A 19,630-nucleotide genomic window follows, 5' to 3' on the forward strand; every position below is an offset into this window, starting at 1 on the left:
AAGAAAATATTGTTGTGAAAAGAAAATGTTTTTATAACAACATTTTTTTTCTTTAGGAGGAAGTTGGGAAACATTTAGAAACCACGTAATTAAGGAACTAATGTTTCGTTCAATTCCGAATTACAAGTAACAAATTGAATTATGACCTAAAAAAATTTCATAGAATAGTTTTCTTAAGGAGATTGAAGTAAATTATTTCAATAGTAAATAATGAAATTTATAAAAAGTTTTTTAATAATTTATTGGCATTTGACGATTTTATTTATTTGTTTATTATTTTAATTTCAATTTTCTTAGTAATTATGTTTGTCGAGTGTTTTAATCATAGAAATAAAGAGAGCCATGCCGTAATAAATTATTATATTTCACAATAAAATCACAAATGTAAATAAAAATATATTACAAATCGTACATCAATAACGATGTAAGGTCGAATATTTCTTGAGATTCAATAAATAACACAGATAAAAACGTATTTGGCAACACGCGTGAGTAGTGCTGACGTCATTGACTTCGTACGAACAATATATTGGCGACGATGTACTTACGCGGTTGGTAGCTGTCGTTTTGAATTTATAAATTATGTTCAACAAAAAGTACAGAAACAATAATGAAACAAAATAGAATAAATTAAATCGAGTTTAAGCTCTCCATTGTACAACACTTCTCAGTTTTCTGTGACTGTTTTTGTTCATTTTCGTTTCCCGTACAGCTGTCGTACTGAGTTGTCCAATTCTTCCTGTTCACCTGATAGTAGAAGGGCATCAATGCATTTAGAGAAGTAGGAATTCTTAAAGCAGTTTGCCCTGAAAAGGAAAGAATGTATAAATAACATAAATAAACGATTGGCGAAAAAATCTTAATTTAAAGGTGGCAAGCGTCTTAACCAAGCACAGAGAAATACATTTTACAGTAGTTTTTGGCTAGAGACTGCATGAATGAGGTGCGATAATTTTGCAAGGTTTCCTTACCTTGGTAAAAAATAGATACTCATATTTCACGTTCTTTGTTTTGTTTGTTTTTACAGAAAACGTCTCCCACATTACCTCTACGTGAATATTTTGGCAAATTGAAAAACAATTAGGGGATACGAATTTCGTCAAATTCTGGCAAAAGTATATACGAATAACATAAATAAACCATTGGAGAAAAATTTTTAATTTAAATGTAACAAGCGTCTTAACCATGCACAGAGATAAAATTAAAAAAAATTGTAAAAGTTCTTAGCTAAAGACTGCATAATTGAAGTACCATTATTTATCAAGGCTTATCTTGTAAGTAAAAAATGGATACACAAAATTAAATATTTTTTTGTTTTCATTTTTGCCGAAGCCGTTTCCTGAATTACCTCTGGGTGTGTTTGGATACGGTTTGTCTGGTTTGTAAGGTTTGTCTGGGTGTGTTTGGATAGGTGTGTTTGAAAACAATGTTTGGATACGAATTTCGTCAAATTCAGGCTTTCTCTTCCTTGTAAAAAATGGCTATGCAAATGTCACAGATTTTTCTCCTTTTTTCCTAAACCCTCCTCCTGCATTATCTCCGAGTGAATATTTCACCAAACATAAACAATTAAGTGATGCTTAGTAGCAGATACAAATTTCGTCAAAAGAAGAAGACTTAATGCACCACTTTGGTTATCACAATTAATTTTAATATGTGACATAAAATGAAAAGCATATAAACAAACGAGGGCTAAGCAATAGCAGAGATTCGAGCTCGGAGATACGAAACTTAATTAACAAACACGCGTATTAACGCTTGCCTATACCATCTCGGCATACGCCGCAAAAGATCTCGAAAATAGATAAGAAAAATGTTAGAGAACAGATCGCGAAGCTGTGGTAGATGAAATAAAGCTACCATGTTCTTCAATTAACGTTAATCTAAATTAAATTTCTCGTATAGTTTGTTGTAAAAGTAAAATGTTATTGTAGAGACTACAATGCGCGTACATTTTGCAGTAATATATTTCATAGATGTAATAAAAAAGTGATTTTGTCAAATTTTTGAGAGTTCGTGCTTTTACAAGAATCACAGGATTTTGAGACGAAGTAAGAGTAAAAAATAACGGAATTCAGTTTAGCTGAATCTCCAAAAGTGAGAGTTTTAATTCCGAAGTGTAGAAAATACAGCAATCCTTTCCAACGGTAAGGATTGCTGTATTCCAATTAAATGATTAAATTCTGAGGATTCAGAGACACATAGAATTTCAAATCAAGTAATCATAATTATAATTATATTATCATAATTATATTTATAATTAATTACATCAATAATTATTCATTATTAACACAAGTATCCCCTGAAGTATATAGGCAACTTAAAACCTAACGTTTTATAAAAACATCATGATATTAAGGTATTTTTTAATTTAATCAAATTATTATATTTTCACTTGGTTTACTTATGTTACGAATACTATATTTCATAATAATACTTAATATGTTACGAACGTTATAGTACGTTACAGTTGCTCAGAGGTTAATATTTGTACGAATACTTAAAACAAATACTTAATATGTTGTAACTTATACACTTAACGAAAAAACATTGTAACTTAAATGCTTAAAACTATATTTTATTGACTGAATCTGAAAATTTTCAGCAGAATTTTTTTTCATAGAATCCTTCACATTCTAATTAACTATAATTAGCTTGTCTTAAATACTTTTTCTTATTTTTTATTCAAAAAGATTTCTAAAATGTCTTATAAGGATTACCATGGTGTCTTTTAGAATGCAAACACCTGAGATTAAAAGAAGGGAAATGCAAAGTTTTCGGAGAAATGATTACTTAATCAATTACGTGTTATTAGCGTCTTAAGTCAAGATAATAATTCGATGCTTGGCAAAATAGTTCAGTAATTGAGTTTCAAGTTTATTAACTATGGGAATTATTTCGAGTCCTTAAAAAGGAGAGAATACAGTATTTTCTGACTCCCATATGATTCTCAGTGTTCAGTAAAAAAAACTAGAATATTGATTAAAAAGTTTTTTTTAATTTATTCATGTGTTTTTTAAATTTATTCCTAACAAAACCTTTTAAAATGCTGCTTTTATCTGAGAAAACAAAGAGTTTAAATAAAAAACAAAGAAAAGCGCATTTTTAAATATAAATGCAAATTAATTATTTCAACTTAGTCGTCATTCATAGCTCATGCATGATATGCTGTGTGTTTCGCTGCAAGCATTCTTAATATACATTTTTAGACTACTTGTGAAAAATGAACTAAAAAAGTAGATGCATAAAGTGACACAAATTGATATTTAACCCCTTAACGCACAGATTTTTTGAAAAAAACCGACCAAAAAAAAATCAATTATTTTTTTTAATGTAAAAAAATTGATTCCGCTCTTGGTTCAACTTTTCTTTTTGGTGGACAGTTTTGATACACTGCGCTTTTGTTCCATGGAAAAAGGCTATATTTTATTCTTGAATAAATAAGTATTATAGCTTACAATCCTATGTAAATGATAAATATCAATAAAACGATTTTTTTCTGAGCTTTCACATTGTTATTTTCAATTCTCGATTATATTCAAGTGAGAAAAATTATAGCAGCATAAAATACAACGTCGCTTGAATTATTTAGAGTGTGCACAGTTTGGCCTGTTTAGCACTCTCGAATTAACTCGAGTACACAAGTTAAGGGGTTAAGCTAAGAAAAAACAAAAACGATATTGCATCACTATTGAAGAAAGTGATACTAAAAACAATCAAAAATATTTGATGGCAAGAGGTATCAGAGAGATACTTGAAGGGTGACTCTTAGAAAGAAACATCTCCAAATTTCACCAAGCAATAAGTGTTTTTAATATTTTCTTTCCTGACTAATGGCTCGTTAGATTTTAATAGTGTTTTTGTTTCTTCCTCACTTAAATCTACATTTGTGACCTCTAATGTCAAAACAATCATTTATATTAATACCATTTTTAGAATTAATATTTCTCAGCTTAACCCATTAATAGCCAATATATAGTCTTTCATATTATTGTATGTATTAGTATTAAATGTCAAGAAATACACTAAAAACACCCTGCCTGAAAACTGTTTAACTTAAAAGAGCCGAAATATTTAAAGTTTAAGGGCATTATTCTATTATCAATCGAACACTTGATATTTGCCGTTAAAAATATCAAACTATAAGTATTTATATTTGGATAATCTAAATGTTTTACAACATCGATTACAATTAAAAATGTATGATTTGTAGTTTTCTATAAATATGTAGAGCTGAAGATAAAAAATTTTTTGAATTCAATTTAAGTTAAATACACATCTGTTTCAATCAAACATTTGCTTTGCATTAAATCGAACTTGAGTTTCAGATATTTAAGCGATATTTGTGAGTTAATTTTGCTCAAACATTCTTTGGTGAATGACAACATACCAGTTCGTAGAGACTGTTAAAAGTGGAATTCAATTATTTATTATTTAATTGTATGTGAGCTATAAGCTAAAATTTGTCTTGTTTTATTTTAAAAAGAAAACGATGTGGATTTCAGGTTGCTATGACGATATGATGGAATAACTTGTGTAAATAAAGGTGTTATGTTTTTTTTTGTTGAGAAATGGAGCGCCCGGAATTTTTATTTTAATTACGTAGAAAACGACAGAATATTAAACTTTTTGAGTGAGTCTCGTAACAGAGACAGACGTCGCTCTCGCTTCGACTTAACGTTCTGTAGGATATTTAATTTTTACTTGCGATTATGTCTTAGAATTTTTTAAATGAAGAAGAATTAAAAGATCATCTTATTAGAAGTGGTATTTCTGAAAAAGCTGCTATTTTACTATTTGGTATTTAAATATATTTTGTTGTTCTTATTTTTACTACTAATATACTTGCACTTATTCTACGACGCAATAATTAGATCAGCTAGTCTACTTCCAAAACAATTTTATACCTAACAAGACTGAGACGGATTTTTAACATAAAGTTTAGATTTATTTTATTATTTATTTTATAAAATTTTGTTTTGTTTATTTTATTGATTTTTATTTTTTATTTATTTCTATTTTACTTTATATTTATTTCAATTTCATTTTGTATTTATTTCTATTTTAATTAATATATTTTATTAATTTTATTTTTATTTGGTTTTATTTTATTAGTTTTTATTTATTTTATTTTCTTATTTATTTATTTGTCATTCTCGCCGAAATAATAAAAGAAATCAAATTTGCAAAAACATGTTTTGCAAATTTGAACAAACATAACAAGCACATAACAATTAACAAACATAACAAGCTACGCATCGATTTAAAAACAGAGAACTATGCAATGAGGGGAAAAATTTCAGTTAACGCTAGTATGGAGAAGTAGTAAGTAATAGTTGACTTACCTGCACATGCTGTGAATATCGGGATCCCTGAATAGTTCGTAACACTCTTCACAGATGGCATCCAAGCGGGCAAATTTCGAACGATCAAACATTCCCATGCAGCCCAGTTGCACGAAGCTCCTCTTCTGGAGAACATGTGCCGATTCATTTAAAGATATGGTGATCGCAAATAAACACAGAAGAATTCTAAGAAGAGCCATCTGTCAGGAAAAAAAACAAAACTCAATAATCAAAACTAAATTATATAGGAGACAACTAAAAGGAAGCCAACCATTATTAAAAGTAAATATAGTAGCACCCATCTGATTCGATGCCATACATCAACAATGACGAAACAAATTTCCAATCGCAATTATGGACATTGTAAAAGAAAATGGTACTTAGAAAAGTTCCACACCCATCACATGCAAATTAATTAATGTTTTATTTTAAGCATGCATCTACGACTAAAATAGTTTAGTAATTAATGTGAATAAATGAAAATGGTTTCATTCCTTTTTATAAACACTCTTAAGGCCTGGTTTCTTAGCCTGTCGTCCTAAACGTCGGCGTCAGCTGGAAATCAGCGCTAACCTCTGATTGGTTTATTTGTGAGTTTGATAGTATACGTCATCGAACGCTTATCTTGAACTTCAATTGCCGTCCAACTCAACTGCAGTTGGATTACAGCGTGACGTTAACCACAGAAGCAATGGTGGACAACATCCAACAGCACATTGAAATCAGCCAAGATTTTGATTTTGACATTAAACATAGCTTCTTCATTAAACATAGCACTCTTCATTTAGCTCAGCTATAATGTGTTTTTTCTTGAACAAAGTCATTATTTGTTCTCTAAAACACTGGTCGACAATAACAAAATCAATACAAATTCAAAATAAATATTTGTTTACGTTATTAACGCATGCGCAATGAGAGATAATGTCTGCGTTGGACCGACTGCTCACGCTGAGCTAACAAAAAAGTATTTTTTTGGCGTCAGATCTACGTCAACTTTCCGCTGACGCCCAGATAAGGCGTTAGTTCTAAGAAACCAGGCCTTGAGCTAACAAACCAGTATTTTGTTGGCGTCAGCGTGACGTTGACGTCCCGCTGACGCCCAGATAAGGCGCTTGTCCTAAGAAACCAGACCTTTAAGCTGCATAACACTCATAAAGAGATTTACTTTCACATAGCATCCTTCACGTACATATTTTCTCAAGTTGATCGAGAAAAAATGTGAGAAAGTGCCGTAGGTATGCGCAGCTTTTTCACGTAGTACAGAATACATACATAGAACATACGTTCAAACAGAAGCTGGTACGGGAATATGCCAAATCTTTTTATTTATCCAGCACATAACGTAGATTCGACTCAGGCCCGTAATGATTTGTACTGTAGTATTTTCAACTTCATGTTTTTTCACGGCATCTTCCAGTTTTATAACTATCAAATGAGAGATTTTTCAACTATTCTTATTATAAAGTGATATTAATATTAATGGCATTTTTCAAAATTCTGATTGCATCATTTAATTAAATAAAATCGTGAATGAAGTAAAATAATATTATGGAAATTGCATTATTTGCTGTTGTTGTTGCACGTCTCCAAGATCAGCAATGCTGAATCAGGTTCATGATTTTTGTGAACCCTGAAAAAGTCCAATAACATCACAGGATTGTCCGTCTTATCTTGTCTGGTAAGCCCCTAGCTAGGGGACGCCTGCTCATTGTAGCACATGATTTGTATATGGGTAGTGAAATATTATGGTGATTCCAAGGAATGTGACTTCGCTTATAAAAAAATACGTTTTGAATAAATATTTTATTGACCCATAAACCTGTCAATACATAAAGTCTATTACTATAGGCATTGCTGTCTATTTCTCATTTGTTAGAATTTAAACTTATACTTTTAGATCAAGCTTTTCGAAAGCTACACTGATAAATTATGTAAAATTAAAGCATCTCCATTTTCGTAAAATCATTTTTATCCCTTAAACTTGCATTATGTTGCGCATGAAACTGAAACACTTGTCTCAAAATTGGGTTAATTTTTAGTTTTCTGTTATCAATAAGTATAATCAGGATAATTTGAAAATGTTTTGAATATGTTTGAGTGAAATGTCTCTCCGTTTAAGAATTGCATTTTAATTTAATTTATGCAAAAGTGTAAACTTGTGTAAATTCTCTATGTCAGTTAAATATCCTTAAAATGCCTCACGGATTTGGATTTTTGATTGTCGAATTATAGAAGTTAGTTGCAATCTCAAAAATATGACCCCACTAGTTTAATCAGGAGAGCGGTCCCTCAATGAATTGTGCACCATGTCTCTGAAACTGCTTCCGATAGTCAAGCAATTCATAAACCTCGTTTATTCAAAAATATTTCTTCATGAAAATAGTTTTTACAATTATTTTATTCTTTATTTTAATAATGGCTAAAAAAACTGAACAAGATATGCAAATTTTCACATCATTTTTGACAACGTAATTTTAAATGACAAAATCTAAAATTGGAACGAAATCGGATAAATTATTCTTTAGAAATGAAAATGTAATTTTTGAACTTCTCTTTTTCAGAAATGAAAATTTAATTCTTAAATTTCCGTTTTTTTAAAAATGAGAATTTAATTTTTAAATTTTTGTTCTTTGGAAATAAAAATTAAAAATTTAATTTATTGAATATTATTAATTTATTCAATAAATCCCTAAAAAATATGTTTATTCAGAGAACGTATGCTTGTGCTTCTTATTTCGTAATTTAAAATATCGCCTCCACACACTAATTTGCATATTTAAGGTTAGCATCTCGAACTATTAAGATAGCATCTTAGAACGTGATAATCTTCCAATCACTAGAACTAAAGTTATTAAGGTGTTCCACTTTTTTTTAAATACATATTCGTACTATACACTAATTTTAGTTAAAGGGTGTACTCAATTGTTTATTGCATCTTCATTTCTAAAAACAATTGTCTTTCACTTTAAAACTTCATTTCATAAATAAAATGCAGAAAAAAATAAAGCCATTATTTGAAATAGAAATTGAAACAAAATGATTTAATTCTGTGGTCGGTAAATATAATAAATTTATTTAACTCTAACGTTTTCATTGCTGATAGAATCAAATTTTTGATTATTTAAATGAAACTAAAAGCCTCAACAGACGCAGAAAGAAAATTAAATAGAAAGGGATATCTTTAAGTATCGAGGGAGATATTTCAAAGGCAAAGCATCGTTAAGAGTTTTGACTTACAACAACAATAGCCATAATGTGATTACTTAAAATGATTGTTACATGATCCTCGAAAGTTTTGATTGCTTTAAATGACGCATACAAACACAGTTTATAAATGAATTTGCAAATAAAAAAAGTGTGAAAAATTCATTTTTAGTGTGAAGCGAAATCGACGCTTTTAAAAGATTTATTTTTTATGCCATTTCGCAAAACAGATCATTATTCCAATCAAAAACATTTACTTATATAATACAAGGTGTTCCAAGAGGACCGCACTTTATCTCTTTTAAAATTGTGGATAAAAAAATTCTCGCTTACTAAACAGAACACAGCTAACGGTTTTTTAAATTTTTTTTCCGACTTTATCTAATCAGTTTTGAAAATTATTCTCAATTTTTGGGTCATAGGATTGCGAAAACGGTGGATCATTAGCCTTTCTGCTGTGTTGGATAAGTACTATGTAAATATTCTAAGGCAGAAATAGCATGCATATATATATATATATATATATATATATATATATATATATATATATATATATATATATATATATATATATATATATATATAACTTTTTTTCGGAGAAAACTTCTACGAAAACTAATTGTCAATTTGCAGTCCTAAAAATAAGCTTAAATGCCTAATTAGGTGCCTTAAAAATTCTTAAAAGTGTTACATTTTGAAAGCTTTGCTTAATCCTTTCTGTTATTTGAAATTTAAAAATTTTCTGTTTTTTGATATTAGATTATTTTGACAATTGCTCAGCTGTATTTTTTACAGTGATCTTTCGTTCAAAAATTCACAATAATATTTGCCTAAACTTAACTTTATACTTAATGTCTAGACCGAGCTTTGCTTTCTTTATCCCAATTATTTTTCTAAATTTTGTTTCTGAAAACTTTAATCACAGATCAATGTAAAATGACTAAATGTAGAACTATTTAATAAGACTATCTACGTAAACTAATTATTATTTTGCATTTAACCTTAATATTTATCTATGATCAGTTAAATGTTTTCAATCTATTTAATAAAGAATAATTTTTGTACATAAAAACAAAATAATTGAATCGAAGAACTTTCAATCTTTACTTCTTCTAATTATAACATCATTTTAAACATTAATAATTATTTTACGAAGCTAATTTACGACTTGTTTTAGTTCAAAGCTTCACTTTTCCATCGTATTTTCTATTCAAATATTTGTTTATCCAGCGCTGCAAAGCATAAATCAGATTTTAACACATCAGCAATTTTAATGACGATGAAATAGGAAGCGAGACTTCTCTCGCTGTTTTTTAAAGAGTATTACAATCCTAAATATATTTTCCTTTGTACCAATAGAAGTTATCTCTTACCTTATTATGCTCATAAATGTTGTTTTTCATAGTTTTCAGCTGTATTAAATGTATATTGTGTTGCTTTAAAATATATATTTTGTTGATTAAAGTTTTCAAAATTATTTTAGTATAGATTATATAGGTATATTTTAAACCTCCCAAACAAACAGTTATCCCTTAGACTGTTATTATTAAATAGTTTTTAAAACTTATTAGAATTTAGTACAATACAACACCGTATTCGTTCCAAAATAAAATACCTAGACCTTACAATATTTCGTTATAGGAGGGAAACAGTTGTATCTGTTACACGACATTTCTAATTTTTTTTCTGAGACTGTTGAAACTGAACTTTTAATTCACATCGTCAATGCTAAAATTCCTTATTTAAGAGAACATAAAATTTAAGAATTCGAAATATTTTAATCACTATCAAGAATTCACAAACATTGAGAATCCATGTGATCTGTATCAGATTAATAAATATGGCTGGAAATTTTCCTTTTTTTTTCTTACACTGTAAAAAAAAGTACAGTCAAAACTTCCAAAATATGGTAAAAGTTACCGTCCTTGTTTCTGGCTTTATGAGAACAACGAAAAAGCTCAACATATCAAAATCTTTGTTTTGGTGCATTGAGATTTAAATTATTTTTAAAATTAATCTAATAATGCAAAGTCAGAGGAAAGGTCGACAAATAACAAGAAAACAAGGTGCGGTGTGATAAGTGCTAATTCAGCAAAATGATATATTTATAAGGCTAAAAGAAAGACAGAATTTGTAGTAGCTCCCCAAAAATAGTTATTAAACTACTGCTATTTGTAATTTTAACAGAATTACATAGCGATTTTGTTAAATCTTGTCTGTTACGCACTGAGGATCAAAGCATAGTCAAAACTGCTAGAATATGGAAACACTTACCGTGGTTCTTATTCTGGAACACCAAAGAATTCGGTAATTTTTACCGAAGAGCTTTGGTAATGATTTTGGAAAAATTAAGGATAAAATATTGCTTTATTATATGTTATAAAGTTTGATAAATGTGGTAAAAATCGATAAATTTATCAAAATGTCTTAGAGCATGGCATAAAACTAATTTATTCGATTAAATTTACTAATCAGTTTTGTATTTTCTATTAATTTTGTTATAGGTTTGTATTTTTTTATTAAGAACTATAATTTTGAAAACAAGAATTTACGGTAAACCGTTACCGTATGAATGGAAAAATTACGAAATGAATGCTTTAAGTACCATATATTTTGGTTTTTATTGCCAGAATTATGTTTTTTTTTTCTTCAGAAATAACATCACTATACAATATAGTAATTTTACCAAATTTTTTCTCCAAGTACAACGAGGTACAAATTTTTTCTCCCTGTGTTCTCTAAAATTATCTCCGAAGCTATTTAAAAGAATGAAAAATAAATGCTCATTTTCTCAAGAAATGTCTAAAACGTTTATTTCAAAGGGCAAATAGTCCTTTAAAACGTTGAATAAAAATGTTTACTTCTATGTCTTGACACTGCAACCATTTAAAACACATATTAGATGGTGAAGTGCTTTTAGTGAGTGAAAATTGCAATTGTAGTTGGTTGTAAAATATTTTGAAACAGTATATCGTATGTGTTTTCAGCATACTCTGAAAAAAAAAATACAAACACACTTCCGGAATGTTTTTGGTAAATAAATAAAATAGAGATTTACGCTTATTTAGATGAAATTTTCAAGATTTAATATAATATATTTAATTTCCTTTTAAAACGAAAGTTTTTTACTCTAAAGCTCAGTAATAAGTACGCTGTAAATAAAGCTCCACCCACTTCGCAGGGTTTAAAAGCACTGAAATTGAGCAACGCGGCAGAAATTAGAAGTATATAAAATAGAATATTAATATATATACGAATAATTAATAATTAAATTATTAAATACAATATATTAATAAAAAATAGGAAGAATGTCTTGTTGTTTGTGAAAGTGCAGTCCAGTGCAGAAGTCGTTCACTTAAGCATCAAACAAACATGCGTAACTTAAAAATATTCTAGCATAATTAGACATTTTATCCAGAAAAATTTATACCCAAGATTTAGCTTCAAAGAAAGTTTATTATATTCTTATAAATGATGTTTTGTTTAAACAGTAATGTAAGATGCGTAAACAGGTAAAAAATAATTTCTTTTCTGTACATAAAACACTTGTAACTTTTGAATTATTAGTCTGATCATCTCAGGACTGGTCTTCTTCAACTCAGTGTGAAAATTTACATGGGTCATAATGCCTCATTTTCTTTTCATAAGAAAATCAAATTTCCCCCTCAAATTACTTCTTCTTCTTAAAAAAAGGGGGGATGAACAAAGGGGTATAATTTATAATAACATATGACATAACAAAGCTTTCTGCCAAAAAATTATTTTAAGTACTAATTTTTTCCAAAGAAACATCCTTCTGTTTGATATGATTACTGAACTAATATAAGTAAGTTGCTTTACTGCAGAAAATGTATAGAAGTTTAATATAGCAGAAAATGCATAAAAGTGCGTTTTAATACTTAATGATTTTTTATGCTTATTCACAGAACCAAACTGATGTATTTTTGTCTTGAAGGCAATAGTAAATCAAATGAACTTTGAAAGCAATAGGAACTTTTTGAAGGCAAAAAGTAACTTCTTATGCTGAATTGATAAAAGCCGAATTGCCAAATTTGGAGTCCAATACTCTAAAAGAAATTTTTTTATCCAACCAATTAACATGAGACGAAGAGGAAGACCTAAACTTTGATGGACAGGTGCAGCGGAGAAGGAGGACTGTTTTATCGTCAAGGCTAAAAACTGGAGTGGTTGGACTTCCAGTCGGAGTAGCTGGAAACGCCTAGTTCAGAAGGCTCTGACCCGCCTTTGGTTGTCATACCATGCTTGAGAATGATGATGAAAATCCAAATTGCTATTATTAAATATTAAATATTCTCTATATATTGTAACAAAAATCGTGGTGGCACAGGGGATAGAGAGAGTTCACCTCCCAATGAGATGACTCTAGTTCAAATCCCAGTGGTGGCTGGTTGATACGAATTCTGCCCCCGGCTCGCAACAGCCTCGGTGCTGACGTAAAATGCCCTCAGTGGTAGACTGATCATGGGTTAGAATTCCCTTGCTATTGGACTAACAGTGGATTTTCGTGATTTTCCTCACCATGTAACGCAATAGTGAATTACTTTCATCAAAAAGTCCTATACGAAGGGTAGTTTGCCCCAATGCTTGACCCAAGAGTTTTCTTGTCTTCTGGGTTGGGTTTAAAATTAAGAGACTAGAGCGTTGAATATTTGATAGCCGTAAACTCAGAGTCAGGTCGACTGTTCAGCGCCGGTTATAAATTAAAATATATATTTTACAAAGCTTAGAAATAAATATAATTTTAAATTGTGTATTTAACATCATACAGTTATCTCATTAATCGGAGAAAATCAACTATGTAAGTAACTATTTTATAATTTCGGTTTTTAATAAATAAAAAAAAAGGTTTTAAAATTTATTTTTGGATTGATGCATTTTTTTTTCTATTTAGGGGGAAAAAAATATTAATTATTTTATCCTAAAAAAAGAAACTCATGAACGAAAGTTCGATTTTTTTTTCTTTTCTTCTCAAAATAATGGTACAAAATGTAACAAATGATAAAATACACACGTTTGCTTGAAACGACATAATCAACGTTGAAAAAGACGAAAGTGTTTATTAAAGAAACCGTCTCTTGAGATTTTCAAATTGATTAGTTCCTGTACCTGAAAATAAATATATGTTTTTTTTTCTTCCCACGACTCAAATGAAAACACTTTTCCAACAAATATTTCTTAAGCGTTTTCTTATTTGTTCAAACACAATTTTTTCAAATGTATCCCTAGAATATATGAAATAAGATAGATCTGAATTAAGCATTTTAAGCGATTTTGAATTTCGATTGCTAGTGTTAAATAAATGTCTTGAGATAGCTAGAATTAATGAGCACATGAACAATACGAAAATCTCACCGATATTTGGGGAAAAGAAGGTTAAAGTGCATTTCAAGCTTACAATGAAGATATCTCGAATACGCTCGAAAATAATGCAGACTTTCTATGCACAAAAAGAACACAAGTTATGCCTTAAAATCTAACATAAATATCTTCTATTTCTTTTTAGTATTGAAAATAAAAATTTATAAAGGTTTAAATTTGACGAATAGATCAGAAAAGAATCATCGAGTTTTCGGTAGATGAGTAATAAAAATTCCTTGCATAATTATTTCTACGAAATTAATAAAAACACCTAATTAATGAAAAAAAATTATTTCTTTCAACTAATCCATGAGCTTATTTCGATTTCTAGCATTCGAAAAAGATATTTATCAAGTTAAGAATACTCTGAAGAATTAGATATTTTCAATTTGAGAAGAAATGAAGTGATTATAATTAACCATGTGATTTAAATAAATTAATTGCGTACGTGTAAGCGACGCCATGCATGTGTGTCTAACCTGATTGGCTTCTTGAATTAACAAATGCCACGATTTACCTTCTGTGACATCAGTTGCAAACATCCGATTATAGTTTTTCAACATCGAAATCAGTTTTTTAATGTAAGTATAAAGTCATAAAGAGTCGTTAGCTGAAATTTTTTTTTCTTCCTTGGTTTAAACTATGGGCCATTTTTTTATTCCATTGGAATAGAATGAAGCACCCTAAAACAATTTTTGTGGTAAAAAAACTTTTCTAATATAATTTTTACAAATATTGTTTTAAATTTTGTAGTAACACGCGCGAATAATAACTATCCTTAAAGTGAAGATTCGACAATCACCACTACACTTAGTTGAGTTGAAAAATTAACATTATTAGCATTAAAAAATTACCGTTTTGTACAACCTATAATTAAGTGAAAGTTTACAATAGTATAATAAACTGAAAAATGCTCTCATATGATTAGCTACATATAAAAGATATCTAAACGCATTAGATACTTTCGTTGTTTGTATAGTACAATTAATAAATAGTAAATATTACAAATATTCATTTTCATGTTAGAAATGTATAAAACAGATTAATTAATCTCCATATTACTTTAAATATTAGTAAATTTTAATAAAAAAAACTAAATATTCTAGATACATGTATTATAAATATTATATTATAAATATTATATTATCAAAACTAATATTATAAATTGATATTTAGCTATTGAATTCTTCTAAGGCCAAGTCAAACCCAAAGAATTTTAAGGAAATTGAAATTCCCGTATTGAACTTCGAAGGATGCTTAAACTTCGAGTACTGTGAAACTATGTATCTCAACAAATATAACAGACAACGTCATGACATTTGAGATATGAATAAAACAAATAATTTAACTCGATTAGTTTTCAGAAAAATTGAAGAAAAATTGGATTTTAATATATATACTTTTAAATAAGTAATAAAACTTTAATTACTTTTTAACGTAAATTACTAGAGTATGAATTTTGAACTATTAAACTATGTCAGGGAAGTTTTACAATTTTAACTGTTTTTTTTTTTTTTTTAAATGAGAATGTGTAGTGGAAATAATACAAAGATGTATAATTTTCAATTATTTCAAAAATTAGACACAACAGATTTTTTTAACGTTTAGTTTATCGATAAATTGCGAACTTTTTTAATTGATTAAAAAAAATTAATTTAAAAATGTTGCCTTTAAGCCCTTAAATGGTACAATACCAATTTTCGCGAGAAACTTCTTATGCTTATTAATAAGTTTACTGCACAAAAATTAAAAAACAAGTACGTGTATTTCAAAACAATAATAAATAAATATGATCTTTTAATGATGTGTTAATAAGAATGGTAAACTTTAAAAATAAACAACAGCACAAAAATCCCAAAGGAATGCATGCTTAAAAATATCAAAAATCTGCCCTGATCCTCTTACTCCTAAATAATAATAATGATAAGGGAATCAAATGATCGACACTACTCCAGAGAAATCGAAGTGCAAAAAAAATAAAATGGGTTGTAATACAGCAGTCCATCGACTTGTTAGGGTCTGCTCGATCGTGTTCGCGCCCAATCATTCAATATTGTTGGGGTCTGCTTCAGTCTGTTGATGATTCATTTCATTACAAGAATTTCGTAGGGGTCGGCAACAAAAGGGGGGGTCTTATAGTACTCTGGTAGTACGCTTATTTCTATTCACCCACTGAGTTGCAGCCAGTTAAGTTCTTCGACCTCTTCTGGAATTTTCTCTCGCAGTCAATTTTTCTTTTAAATTCCGCTGTTCCTAAAGTGATTCTGTTTCTCCTGATTTAGCTTGCAAATAACCAAAGCAATAACAATATATAGAGCACATAAAGATTACGGTAAACTTATATTGCAATTTAACTAAACATAAATTTTGAGAGCTTAAAATGATTGTTCAAATATTTTGATATCTATTCAACATTTTTTAAAAATAAATAAGCAATTTAAGAGGAGAAGATAAATCTTGACCATAGGCTCATGATAATAAGCTAGAAATCTCTCCTCCCGCTAAATATTGATAGAACAGTAATCAGAATTTGTGTATCTAAATAGATTACGTATTTAGATTGTTCGCAAATCTATTTAAAAAAATTAAAGTTCGGTTGCAAATCGGTTGATATTGTAACTGTAATATATTTACCTTTTTTTAAACTATTGTACTATCTAAATTGAGCTTCTAACTTTTTTACCACCATTACAAATTCTTTTCAAATTGTATTTTTTTTTTAAAATACACGGAAGAAATGAACACTTTATAAATATTAATAAAACTCGAAACATTTTCCAGCCATCTGAAATATTTTATTGAAGGCTTAAATCTAATTTAAATAATTTGCTACATGAAGAATGTTTTTACAAAATGTTTAACATCCAGAACAAAAATTTTTAATTATAATTAAGCAATGAACTTTAATTTATAATTATTATTTTTTTTTTGTAAATTAATAATATTTTTAGTATTTTGAATTCATAAAAATTAAAAGTTAAATATTCGATATTATAAGTTAAAAATCCAACTATAAAAGAACTATAATGTTAATCAGAATTTATCCAATACAATGAAGATCATCGCCGATTTTCTAGTTTACGTTTATTCCCAAACTAGTTTTCCTTTCGTATAGTCAATGCATTCTTATGCAAAATATTACACTGAGGTAAAAATTATTGTTTATTCAGTTAAAACTATTGAAAATTCGAGTAACATTTCCTTTTGTATAATTTAAATAGCTATGTGAAATAGTTTCAAATCCACTTGAAAGATAGGAATGATTTAATAGTCATACATTGTTTCGTTGCCTCTTAGATTTATTACCACATCACGAAAAATTTCATTTACGTTACAGGAAAAAAAAAAAAAATTATTCTCTTTCTCCCACTCAAAAAAAATTTAAGAAATGTAGTATAATTTCTATGTATTCCAAAAAAAATTGAATAAACGTAGTATAATTTCTAAGTATTCCAAAAAAATTGAAGAAACGTAGTATAATTTCTATGTATTTCAAAAAAAATTGAAGAAACGTAGTATAATTTCTATGTATTCCAGAAAAATTGAAGAAACGTAGTATAATTTCTATGTATTGCAAAAAAAATTGAAGAAAAGTAGTATAATTTCCATGTATTCCAAAAAAATTGAAGAAACGTAGTATAATTTCTATGTATTCCAAAAAAATTGAAGAGACGTAGTATAGATTCTATGTATTCAACAAAAAAAAAAAATTATGATGTAATATTGACAATGTAACATTTTAATATTACATGAATTCTTTTAATACGGTATTATCTGATTAAAAACTTCCTTCGCTTCAAAAATATACAAATTGGAAATAACAGTCGAAATGTTTTAAGCGATCAAAAATTGTCCCCCATTTTCAAGACTTGCCAAGCGTTAATGAGACGAATCAAATTGTTTAATTTTTGGTAAGTTTTATTTCAAACTATTTCATACTTTTTTATTGGTGGTTGAAACTGTAATCTTTGCAAAGCCTTAAATAACATTCGTTACAAATAATTTTAATGAACACTAAGAAACTTTTTACTGCGTTTAATACTGTGTAAAACTTAGTAGGAGTAACGCAGTTGAATTGCAATCATCGCAGATGATCGAAATTGTTGAAAGAGTTCTGATAAGATGTCCTTTCATTACTTTAACTGTGAGCTTTATTGAGCAGACTTTTGTTGTGATTTTTCAATTGTTGTATGGTCGTTTTTCTCTAGAATATTGGTTTTTATCTTCAATAGATAGATAACGGCAAAATATTATTCGTACCACAGCACTTGAAACGATTTTGCTATGTTTTTGAAACATTATTAACAATGCAAATGAATAGGTGGATATAGAAAAGTGGACATTTATAGGTTTAATGGATTTAAATAACAACGTTTTTCGGATTTATTAAAATACCATTGCACATCGCAAATGATTCTAAGGTCTTAAGTTTCGTCATAGTTTCTGTTTCCTCGATATTTAATAGTATATGGGTGCCTTTCAAGCCCATGAGTTAACAGAAACCTGTTCACCGAAGCTAAATTAGATAAAAATTATTTTCCAAAAATGAAAAAGTTAACTTATAGTTTAGCAACTATACTTAGCCATATTTAAATGCAATTAAAATGAGTCTTACAAGTCTAATGCTGATAAAACTAATCTGACACACATTCTATTATTCTAATATATGCTATAAAATCAATCTAATATAATTCTTCTTTAATAAATTAAAAGGTATTCACTCAACTTTTTTAAAAGACTTCGTATCGGTCTGAAGAAATACACATTTTTAGGACTTCAAAAAGCTCTAAATCCAATATTCTAATGAATTATATTGAAATCAGTAATGGCCTAAACTATCATTTAATGCAGGTGAAGAAAAAAGTTTTCTTATTTCTACAAAAAATTTTCTTTGAAGATGAATTTTTCTACACATGACGGCAGAATTATTGTTATTTATATTGTCTGTAATGTTCTATGAATCAATCTTTTTTTTCTCCAGCATTTAAAAACGTTCAATATAGATCATTCTCGCTCTAAAGACCATTAAAACAATAGAAAAAGAAACTAGGTAAGTCAAAGTAAAAATATGTCCTATAGAGATTATATATGTTATATCAGCTGTAAATAACTTTTTTTCCATACAAAAATATTAAAAAACTTTTTTTTTTAGAATGGCGGATGAATAACCCTAAAAAAATTTATTTAACTTTAAATTAATGAAATGAAATATCTCTTTAAAACTATATAGATTTAAGTAAAATTAAGAATATAAAAATACTGCTTCCTTTTATCAAAAATCTCACCAAATTAAAATAACTAGAAAGTGAAAGAATTCAATTTTATAAACAACTAGTAAAAAAGAAAATTGAACTTACCAATTATCAATTGACCGATAATGGTTATCTTTTAGACGAAGGGGGTTGTTCTCGAAGTTTTTGGTAAAGTTCGGACTGGATTTTGACGGTCTTACACACCCCTCTTTATAAGCAATCATTTCCCTGGCTTACGCGCGCGTATTGAGATGAAGCCATTCCATTGGCCGATCGAGACGAGCCCCCTCATGACGTGAAATCGCGTGTTTTATAATGATTGCGTCATCATTTACCCCCCTCTTAACAATATAATTTTTTATATGACTGAAGGGAGGTTTTTGCGTGTTTCTCAGAAAAGCTCGTATTAAGTCTCATATGAAGGGAAAAAGCGGTAATTAGCTTGGCTCG

General features: G+C 28.5%; 1 protein-coding gene across 1 annotated transcript; it reads right to left on the bottom strand.

The window, feature by feature from the left end:
• Positions 1 to 343: 343 nt before the first annotated feature.
• On the bottom strand, positions 344 to 19,408 carry LOC107456768 (ion transport peptide-like). Its single transcript, XM_016074714.4, has 3 exons — positions 19,286 to 19,408; positions 5,346 to 5,545; positions 344 to 806 (listed from the first exon to the last, which is right to left on the bottom strand). The coding sequence occupies exons 2-3, from the start codon at positions 5,543 to 5,545 to the stop codon at positions 692 to 694; spliced, it is 315 nt and encodes a 104-aa protein (XP_015930200.1). The 5' UTR covers positions 19,286 to 19,408; the 3' UTR covers positions 344 to 691.
• Between the last annotated feature and the right edge of the window lie 222 nt (positions 19,409 to 19,630).

Source organism: Parasteatoda tepidariorum, chromosome 1 (assembly GCF_982258835.1).
Source record: "Parasteatoda tepidariorum strain Cologne lab strain chromosome 1, Ptep-v5.0, whole genome shotgun sequence".
NCBI lineage: Eukaryota > Metazoa > Arthropoda > Arachnida > Araneae > Theridiidae > Parasteatoda > Parasteatoda tepidariorum.

What these genes read in the sequence shown, in the direction of transcription:
- LOC107456768 (XM_016074714.4), bottom strand. Translation starts at nt 5,545, where the DNA reads ATGGCTCTTCTTAGAATTCTTCTGTGTTTATTTGCGATCACCATATCT. An exon ending in GATATTCACAGCATGTGCAG is followed by an intron (nt 807 to 5,345) that starts GTAAGTCAACTA and finishes TTTCCTTTTCAG; the next exon opens with GGCAAACTGCTTTAAGAATT.